The sequence below is a fragment of the Hyperoodon ampullatus genome, assembly GCF_949752795.1.
Source record: "Hyperoodon ampullatus genome assembly, chromosome: 7".
Lineage (NCBI taxonomy): Eukaryota > Metazoa > Chordata > Mammalia > Artiodactyla > Ziphiidae > Hyperoodon > Hyperoodon ampullatus.
In genome coordinates, this window is record NC_136920.1 from 95,092,364 (window position 1) to 95,102,956 (window position 10,593).

The following is a 10,593-nucleotide window of genomic DNA, read 5'->3' on the forward strand; positions in this document are numbered from 1 at the left end:
ACACTTGCTAAAAAAAAAAAAAAAAAAAGAAAAGAAAAAGTAACCAAAGCAGCTCATCTAACAAGTTTAAAGTCAGGTTCTGTTACCAAAAAAAGTAGAACCCAACGAAAAGCAGTGTGTGTAAGGAGGAAGTTCTGGAAGAAGTCCGAATCTGCTGCCTAACCCGCTCAGTCAAGATATCTCTCCGAAAATAATGGTTATGAGCAGAACTTGTGGTTTAATCAGTGCATATCTATCTCAGCACCAGCAATGGATCCCATTCAATGTTTTGGAGGAGAAAAACTTGAGCCAACGCTAGATGTGGAGGAAAGTTCCTTCCTTGGCTCATTTAAACACCCCCCATTTATTTTCTCTCGGTGTTGCATCTTAATGAGAAGAAAAAACAGAAACAAAAACTATACGCTCACCTAGAGCGCAGTTTGCCTGCGGAGTTGTCAGGACCCCAGGTCTCTCAACCAGAGCCCGTAAACCTAATTCCCTAGTCAGAGCTCATCCAGCTAACAGTCCCAGCCGGTAAATCAAGCGCTCTTCCTCACCCCCTCCCTCCTATCTCCCGGGGCCAATTCCGTGACCCACATCCCTACACCCTGCACAGAGCCGCAAACTCTGCACCCCCATTATACTTCCTCCCTGGTGGCTCCCCAGTTACCCTTCACCCCAGCCGCCACCCCATCTTTGTCTCGCAACCCCAAACACACATCTCTACGTTCCCTCACTCCCAACCGCAGCCCTTCCCCCACCGCCGACCCCCATCCTCCCGGTCTCCTCCCCACCCCCGTATTCCCCACCCCTGCGCCCCGTCACCCCAGCTCCTCGCCTCCCCAGCCTCGCATGACCCGTCCCCTCCCCCAGCTTCCTCTGTCCCTTCCTTCCCGTCCCTCGGCCCCTCCGCCCACGCCCACCCCTGCTCCCGCGGGTCCTCTGCAGGCCTTTCACCTTGTCCATGAGCTTCCAGCACTTCTCCACCATCTTCTTGTCCACGGTCCCCGGAGGGTGGGGGCTGAGGTGGTGGTGGTGGTGGTGGTGGTGCGGCTGGAAGGCGTCCTTCATGAGCCCGATCAGGCCTCCCGAGCCCGAACCCCCGGAGCCGCCGCCGCCCCCGGCCCCAGAGCTCTTTTTCACATTGCCGGCCATAGCCCGGGGAGGGTTAGGGGCCCAGCCGCGTCCGCCGGCTCCGCTTGGCTGCGAGTGAGGGAAAGAAGGAGGGCGTGAAGGAGGGGCCTCTCCCGGCCGCCGCCGTCACAGCCGCCGGCCGTCCGGGCGGAGGGAGGGGCGGTCGCGGGGAGGGGAGTGGGCGGCGCCGGGAGCGTGGGTCCGCGCGGGCGCGCCCCTTCAGAGAGCGCGAGCCCGGGCGCGGGAGGAGTGCGCGGAGCGGGCGGCCGCGTCCGGACTGGGGAGCGACCCCTCCTGCGCCACCCCCTCCCGAGCCACAGCTCCCGGAAAGCTGAGACCAAGTTTCCGCGCCGTCTCCCCCGCCCCTACCGCGAGGCGGGGTGGGGGTGCTGCCCAGGCGGAACCTTCGCGGTGCGCCCCCTGCTGGAGGAGCGGGGAAAGGGCGGGGCGGGGTCTAACGTGGAGCCTGCGCACTAGGCAGAAGCCGAGCCCTCCTTGTTCTTGTGGGTTGTGGGATGATCCTCCTGGAGGCGGTCATTGGGCTATTTAAATTAAGACAGGTGGCCATAGAAAGAATCTGAACTTCAAGTCTTTACCCCACACCTGACAAATGAGGAAATTGAACTTAAAGTTGTTTGCTTCTTAACACTGTGGGAGAAAAAGGGAAGTTTTTCCCCCACTCCCTAGTGTTTTAAAGTCCTAAAGTCAGGACCAAGGACAGGAATGTGAATGCTGCAGATTGTTGCATCCTGATTAGACCCCAGAAAGGCTTGAGACACTTAGGCCTCGAGCTCTTCTTCCAGGCCCTTTGACCCTTCTGAAAACAAAACACTTCCCCCTTTTTTTGCTTTGAACACAAGTTCCTTTTCTGGAAATTGAATATGTACTTAAGATTCCCCTGCTCAGTGCACTGCACCACAGGTGGGCACTGCCAGCATCAAACCCTGACCACAGAAACCTTGAGCTTCAAGCCCTGGCCTGAGGAGTCCTCGCTCCTCCCAGGGAACAGCAATGCAGTTCCCAGTCACTTCCACTTTTCTAGTCTCAAAGTTCCACTGGAAGAACTTTGACAAAAAGAACCTCTCTCCCAAAGAAGGAAGTGCCCTGCCCTAATTTGCTAATTCTGAGCCTCAGCTTTGGGAGCATGCAAGCCCTGGTGTCTCAATAAGTACTCACTTCCGCCTTAGATTCCCCACCTGGCTCTTCTACAAAGCTCTTGACTGATTAGGGAATTAAGCTTATCAAACAGTTCTGTAAGAGGGGAAAAAATATCCTTGTCTGCAATTCAATGGCCTGTATCTAAGATTGATTGCGGAGTCAAAATTATCATTTCCTATCAGTAGAATTTCCATTAGTCAATTCCTACCTAAAAAGAGTTAAAATGTCTAAAGAAAACATATAGGCAAAGCTCTTAGATAATTGTCAAAACTTCCCATCCCTAGCGCATCCACCCTTAGTTGCAGGCTCTCCTTTCCTCTCCCTTGGTCTATTGAAACATTTTCCTCACTGATTTCCCTGCCACCTCCAATCCATGCTGCCACCAGACCAGTGTTCCTAAAGTATAGGTCTGACAGCATAAAACAAAACAAAACAAAAAACTTTAAACAGGCCCCATTGCCTCCTGAATGAAATTAACAGTTATGATCTAACTCCAAACTACCTTACAGTTTTATACTATTCCAGTACATATATCCTATGCTGGGTGACTCACCAACTCACAAAATACAATTCTTTCTTTTTTCATCACTATTACTCAGAGCATTCCCTCTGCCTAAAGAGTGCTACTAAAGTCCAATCCATCTTTTTATACTCAACTCAAATATTGTCCTCCTTACCAGACAGTCCTCCTCTAAATTTCCATAACCATCTATTTCTCACCTGCCACACATTAATTTATGCTATATTGTCTTATCGACTTTGGTCTTCCACAGTACCTAGCACACTATAGACATGCAAGGGTACTTTTTCCCCTCGTAGTCAAATCCTAGATTTTATGGAGTATAGGTTAAGAAATTAACCCTTGGAGCTGTGTATGAGCTTGTAGGTCATCTTCACAATGTACATCATCATTGTACATCTCTGGCTTGGTTTAAGGCTTCCAATTTGCATTATGTTCAGTATGGTCTGTATAGAACGGAATTGTAAAATTTGCACTCTGTTTCTGCTGCAGTAAGCCATATTTCTTTTTATTTATTTATCTATTTATTTATTTATTTTTGGCGGCGTTGGGTCTTTGTTGTTGTGCACGGACTTTAGATGGGGCGAGCAGGGGCTACTCTTCGTTGTGGTGTGCGGGCTTCTCATTGTGGTGGCTTCTCTTGTTGAGGAGCACGGGCTCTAGGCACGTGGGCTCAGTCGTTGTGACTCGCAGGCACTAGAGCGCAGGCTCAGTAGTTGTGGCACACGGGCTTAGTTGCTCCGCGGCATGTGGGATCTTCCTGGACCAGGGCTTGAACCCGTGTCCCCTGCTTTGGCAGGCATATTCTTAACCACTGCGCCACCAGGGAAGTCCCTATATTTCTTTTAATATATGATGACCTATATTTGTCTCGCATTTGAATGAAGTAGAGAGGGTGACGCTTCTCTCCTCTGTATCTCTTTAAAACCCCCAGAAGGGATCCTATTAAAAGGAAGACAGAGTTGTGCTGAAATGATCGTTCCAGTTTTCACTTATGAACTGAGGTTAATGAAGAAAGGAAAGATTGACCTTTCTTTCACAATTTTCACTTGGCTTGTTTTCAAAATGTGCTGGAGATTGAATTGTTGATCACAATGTCTTTCTCATTCCTGGATTATTCTAGAGCTGGCTCAGTTTGTATCACATCATGTGACCTGTGGCAATTTTCTTATTCCATTTCACCTTCGCCCCAAACCACATCCTCTCTGCACCTGAAAGTCGGTTGACTGAATATATTTGAAAAGTAAATGCTCTTCTGAGACACGATTTGTTGTTTATACTCTGTAATTTCTGTCCTCAATATGGGACTCCGTGCATCAGCACAACAGAGACACTAATTATTCTATTCAGAAGTCCTCAAACAGGCTTCTGGATGAAGGGAAGGATCAGGACAGGAACCTCTACTGCGCTCCTACTCAGGGAGAGAGGGTTCTGGGGGGAGGGGGGGAATAAATGAAAAACATGCTTCAAGATTAGAAGAAAAATCTCCGATTTGGGAGATATGCACAAGGTTATCTGACACTGAGGTACAGGAACAGTAAGCAACGGGAAGGACAAGGCCGGTTCTTCTCTTTACTCTGTAAAATGTCCCCGGGGTCAGAGAGGTACCCTGCAGCCACAAAGGTGACAAATAAATATCATCAGCCTCTGCCTGAATCTGCCTGCTCCCTAGAGGAAGGATTTTTCCCCCCAGATCTCATGGCTGTTTCTTCAGATCTGTTCCTGACAACAGGCAATTGACCAAAAATGACCAAAAAATGTTGAGGAAGACAGAGATAGAAATATCTAAATAAAGAGTCTGCAGTTCCCTTAATCCGCAAGGGGAAAAGCCCTGAAGTTTCTGCTGTTTTCATTCTAGCCAGTATGGTGTCCAGAGATCCCAGTGACAGACAGACAACAAGGCTCCCAATAGCACAGGGCTGGAGAGAGGGGGTGGGGGACGCGGGCTGCTGACCAGGGCAAACCACTCGTCATTGTCCCTTCCCCAGATTTATTTTTCCAACTCTTCATGACTCCAGCAAGAAGCATCCCTAAGTGGGGGGGCACCCCCCCCAACATTGCTCAGTAAATAATTTAAATAGAAAAACGCAGGAGACTCAGGAGAAGGTCAAGTAAGTCCACTAGAGGGAGCCCCAACCAACTCAGTACTGCAGGGAGCCAAGCAAGGTATTTTCTCAGCACCTGTCAGAAAGTCAACCACAGACCGGAATACGGGGAAAGAGGCAATACATTAAGTCACAATGAGAGAAGACAGTCCTGTAAATACCCAGGGAAAATCCAGGCTTTTCAAGATTTACAAAATCAAAGATTTCTTTTTTACTTTTTGGCCGCACTCTGTGGCTTGCAGGATCTTATTTCCCCAACCAGGGATCGAACCCGTGCCCCTTGCAGTGGAAGCACAGAGACCTAACCACTGGACAGCCAGGGAATTCCCCAAAATCAAAGATTTAAAGACCAGGAAGCTGAGGCTGAGCAAGTTTAAATGGCTTGCTCAAGTTTACATATCCGGACAGAGCAGGTAAGAACTCACAGCTCCTATCTCTAACCAGTGCCCTTTCTTCTCCATTTGCATCTCTCTATGTCAACAGCCTGGGGTCCTGGGTCTACCTCTCCTTTGCGTCTCATTTCTCTGAAAGGGGAAACTCTCTCAACCACCTTCTTCTGCACTTCTGTCCTTCATACACCACAGAGTGCCTTCCTGAAGGAGAGTTTCAATTTTAAACCTAATAATGTCATTTTGTTGATGAGACCTTGGGATGTGTAAATGGCCCAAAATGGCTACTGTCAGTCCTTTTCCTCTGTATCAGCACAACAGCATTATTTCAGGTGTGTAAATCTGTAATTTGTAAGTCTCCAAATTGTAGGCTGTGCTACAGAGAAGTGACTCATAGATGATCGGCTCCAAAGCCCTTTCTCCTCAAACTACACTTAGGATTTGGGGATAAGGAGAGTATTGGCCCTCTGAGACCTTGGTATTTTAAGCTTTGTATTTAGTCCCTTCTACCTTCCTATGAACACCATGTTTCCCAGTTGCCCGGACAACATGCAGCCTCCAGAAACCCAACCTCCCAGTTCTCAGTCCCGCCCCCGACGGAAATTTGCCACTCTGGATTGGTTCCCAGAACCCAGTCTCCTCCTCTGGCTCCTAGATCGTTGGGCCTTTTCTCTGCCCCTCCTCGTGAGTGGATCACACCACAGGGAGACACAACAGAGGCAAGAGAGGGTCTTGCAGGAAGGAAGAGGCAGGGTAAGGATGATGGGAAGAGGGAAGGGACCAGGTACTGAGCTTTGTTTTCTCTGAAAGAGGATTGCGAGGAATGATTTCTGTACTTAGAACCTGACCGGTAGAGAGAAACAACTCCATCCTTCCCAGTGGCCTCAGCCTTGCCTAAGTTTCCAAGGAAACCAAGAACAGAAGCTTCTGAAAAGTATAAGAGACGGAGTTGGAGACTAGAACACTAATTCTCCTGGGACTCCTGGTTCAGTCTAGGGGTCAGGAAAGCATCTCCATGTCCAGACCTAAATACGAGTCCCCTCTCTCCCCCAGGACAGCAAGGAAATACGACCTAAGACCAAAGAAAAAGGGACAAAAGCTGGGACACAGAAGAAGAAAAGGAATGCAGCTGTTGGTGAGTCAGGCTGGGTGGAGGTGGGTGCCCCCTGCCTCTCCACGTTCTGGCTCAGAGACCGAGCAGAGGTCCTCCAGAGTGAATTCAGCCCTCCGCCTGATAAGACGGAGCTGTCTTAACCCTCCTTCATACCTGCATCCAGATTCCATGGAGCTGGGGAAGTGGGGACATCAGCACCCGCGCCCATCTGAGCCCCCTCTAGCTCTGTGCCTTCCTTATGTATTCATTACACATCTTTTGAGTACCTGCTATGTGCTGGGCAGTGAACTCATTAGACTTTGCCATCAGAGATCCCTCATTTAGTGGTCCTGAGATCTCCCGCAAAAAAAAAAAAAAAAGTCCAGGGTGTGGGATGAGGATGGGAGGGGAGTAGGTAAGGCTGAGATCCTGACAAGCTGAGGCTCTGCCATCTTGCCAGGGCAGATGTGGAGACTGAAACCATGCACAGGCTGGCACTGCTGGAAAAGGAGCTGCTCCAAGACCACTTGGGTAAGAAGGGTGGAAGTTCTGGAGGCAATAGAGGTGGGACAATGGGCATTTCTGTATCCCTGGGAGCTTGAAGGGTTGGAGCTATGGTAGAAGGCTGAGCTGATCTCTAACCATCCCCTAGTGGAAAAAGATTGTCAAGAGTTGGGGTTGTGAGGAAACGGTGGGCAGTAAGGGTTGATAAAGGCAGCTATTTTTTTCTTAATTTTTTGTCCACACCACGCGGAATGAGGGTTCCCCGACCAGGGATCGAACCCTCACCCCCTGCGGTAGAAGCACGGAGTCCCAATCGCTGGACTGCCAGGGAAGTCCCAAGGCAGCTGTTTTTCATAGCCAGAACACAGAGGGAGTTTGCGGTTTGTAGTAACGAAGAACCTGTAGAATTCTAGCGGGGGGGAAACAAACACCAGAATGACAGTGAGAGGCTGGCAGCCTGCTGCCAGGTTTCCAAAGGTGGGCAGAGTCCATCAAGGCCATCGGGGCTGATTTAGTGGGGTCCCCAGCCAGTCCTGAGGGCTGCTCTGGGACTGTTCACAGCTCTGTGGAGGGATGAGGCGCGCCGAGCCAAGGCTTCTGAAGACCAGCTGAAGCAGAGGATACAAGAACTGGAGGCTGAACCGGAAGGGGCCTGGAGTGGAGGGAAGGCCATATATGCAGGTGTGCAGTTGAGGAAGCAGGTGGGCAGGAGACAGGGGCCTGGAAGAGGGCACCCAAGAGGCCCAGAGGATGCTGGGTAGGGAGACAAGGAGGACTCCCATCTGCCATGCCTAGTCTCAGCCTTCCCAGCACACACAAGAATCCTGAAGGAACCAAACAAAGACCTCTGGGATCTTGGGCAAGGACCTTCCATGATGGCCCATGCCACGCGCTTGATGTTGTGTGGGTTACAAAATGCAGCCACAGCCTTTATCTCATTCATCCCGTGGGACTGAGTAGGGAGAAGGGCCTGAACCCCCATCCTGAGTGGCAGGGGGAAGGGGACCTTGTTTCCTAGCTCCTTCCCCAGCTTCTCAGAATCACCACAAGAAGAACCAAAAGGCCTTTACGCATCTGCCCCACTGGACCAAGCAGAGCCCTCCCCACTCACAACTTCCCATCCTTTCTCCATCCCTCTGTCCCCACCTGGGTCCCTGGCCACCCACCATCCCCACCACAGAGATGAGTCGTCAGTGCTGCACCCTGCCGCAGGCGGTGGAGACCCACAGCAGGCAGCTGGAGGAGGAAGTGAGGGGCCTTCGGGAGCAGTTAGATCGGCTTCCCCACCCTCGAAGCCCTTTCTCTCGGAGGATCACTGCTGCTGTCCAGACTGAAGAGGTGGATTTAGGATGTTTCTTCTCTAGAAGACTGCAATCTAAGCTCTCATATTGCTTTCCCCACTGACCTTCCCACCACTGAGAATTGCAGCAGATGGTTCAGGATGGCAAAAAAAAAAAAAAAAAAAATCTTAAGTTATAAGAAGACCTGGGGCTTCCCTGGTGGCACAGTGGTTGAGAATCTGCCTGCTAGCCTGTGCTCCGCAACAAGAGAGCCCGCGACAGTGAGAGGCCCGCGCACCACAATGAAGAGTGGCCCCCGCTTGCCACAACTAGAGAAAAAGCCCTCGCACAGAAATGAAGACCCAACACAGCCATAAATAAACAAATAAATTTAAAAAAAAAAAAGAAGAAGAAGAAGACCTAAGTCTCTCACCCCATTTCCCTCTCTCAGTGGTGTCTCCAAATCCAGTTCTAACTCCCCACCACCGCCATGTCTCCCATAAGCAAAACATATTCCCGCTTAGTTTGGCTGATTTTTATAACGAAACCAAGCTTAAATGAAACTGTTTAACTTACTTATTTCCTTATCTTCAAGGCCTAATGCATGGTAGGTCCTAAATAGCTATTTGCTAATAAATGAGTGAGCTTCTAAATAAGCATATACATGTATGTGTATGTGTGTGTGTATATATATATATATATAGGCTTTTGATCTCTTCCATCTTGGTAACAGGATAGAGCTGAAAAATTTTAGCATGGCGCACAGATTTTCCACAATTTTGGCCTCAAATTTTCTTATCCTAAAATAGCTTTATTTTAGCTATAGATATCCAAGAGCCGCTTATCTGCCATGCAGGCCCTGAGCCCCTTTCCTAATCTTTGCCTTATCTCAAATTTAAATGCAGTCAGCATTTATGAAGCACTTCCTGCATACTAGGTGCTTTCCCATACATTATCACATTTAACTCTCACAGCAAGCCTGTGAAGTATGGGTCATTTTCTCTAAAAAGATGAAGAAACTGAGTCTCAGAGAGAGATATGTCAGACATTACACAAGTAGTAAATGACAACCAGATTTGGGACCCAGATCTCTTGTCCCAAGCCCACTCTCTCTACTCTACCTTAATGGTATATTTCAGCTCTTTATAGGAACTATGGGAAAGCTGATGGCTCTGGGGAAGTCTGGAATGATCCCACTCAAGTCCTGCTCTTTGGGTACCTTTGGAGACTCTGTTCAAGGGTAGAGTGTCACCATCCTGTCCTCTTTCATCCTTTTGCCCCCGTCCCAGAGATGTGCCAGAGGGAGGCTGAGGCTACACAGAGAGAGGCTGTGCAGGCCCTTGGAGAGTGGGACCGAACTCTGGCTCAGCTTCGGGCCCACGTGGCAGACGTGGAGGCCAAATATGAGGAAATCTTACATGTAAGCCCTACCCTCTGAAGGCCAGCCATCCCAGTGCCCAGCACCACCACCCCCAAATCCCAGCTAGTGTGACAATGACAGACCAGGGGGAAGGAAAAGAAGCATCTCCATAGGGAACTCTGCTCTATCTTAAGGGGATACAACCATGCCTACCCACTAAGACTAAGAGCTTTGAGAAAACACTGGCTAGGAAGGCTTACAGACCAACCTGGGACACCCCTCATCCAGCCCTCTCCCTTCCTGAGATCTGAAGTTTGGTGTCTGCAGGACAGCCTGGACTGGCTCTCGGCCAAACTGAGAGCCGTCAAGCCTCAGTGGGATGGGGCTGTGCTGAGACTCCACGCCCAGCATAAGGAGCAGCTCCGCCAGTTTGGACTCAACCCCCTGGATCTTTGACTGTGAGCCTCTAGTCTCTGGGGCCCTCTGAGGTCCCAGCAATAAAGCTGTCTGTATGTAGAACTCAACAGGACTGTGGGCTGTGATTTTTGGCCGAGATGAGTGCCCCTCACGGGAACATCTCAGTTCTGGGTTTACCCCTTACCCTGAAGACTGAATAAGAAGAGAGAAATTTGACAAGGTCTCAACTTCTCTCCTAGAGAAACTGGGTCCCACCCCTTGAGCCTGAGGCCCTTTTGGTCACCCTACCCCCACCAACACAAAGGCAACCAGATTTGTGGGGAAAGGCCATTTCTATAATAGACCAACAGTGACATGGCACCAGCTCCCACAATCCTAAGGTGCCCAGAGAGGGAAGGGGCAGCCGGTCTCCAAATTCCTGCAATATTACCCAACAGTCCTGGAGTCATGCTTAGGGCGAGTTCCAGGTGGCTTCAATCCTAGCCGGCCCCACAGCCCACCAGGAAAGGGAAAACTGTGCTTCTCCTCTATTTTACTACAACTTTCTCAGTTCTACTTCATTTCTGGTGAAACGTGGCGGAGGGAGGTTTCCCACACCAACTAATTCTCCGTAGACACAATTTAACTTTTGTGTTACAATTTAACTCAATTCCG

At 49.8% G+C, this 10,593-nt stretch overlaps 2 protein-coding genes across 2 annotated transcripts in view; one reads left to right on the top strand and one right to left on the bottom strand.

Moving 5' to 3' along the window:
- Positions 1-1,134, bottom strand: part of CBL (Cbl proto-oncogene) — a gene marked incomplete at both ends in the record, with an annotated part of 80,790 nt that extends 79,656 nt beyond the window's left edge. Inside the window, one exon of the mRNA XM_079708577.1 lies at positions 937-1,134. Coding sequence (XP_079564703.1) covers positions 937-1,134 — 198 coding nt within the window. The remainder of the gene's footprint in view (positions 1-936) is intronic.
- A 4,910-nt stretch (positions 1,135-6,044) lies between these two features.
- On the top strand, positions 6,045-9,978 carry DRC12 (dynein regulatory complex subunit 12 homolog; the record flags this gene model as incomplete). Its single annotated transcript, XM_079707844.1, has 7 exons — positions 6,045-6,069; positions 6,322-6,420; positions 6,844-6,909; positions 7,444-7,563; positions 8,063-8,155; positions 9,452-9,582; positions 9,850-9,978. 7 exons carry the CDS (start codon positions 6,045-6,047, stop codon positions 9,976-9,978), a joined length of 663 nt encoding a protein of 220 aa, XP_079563970.1.
- Between the last annotated feature and the right edge of the window lie 615 nt (positions 9,979-10,593).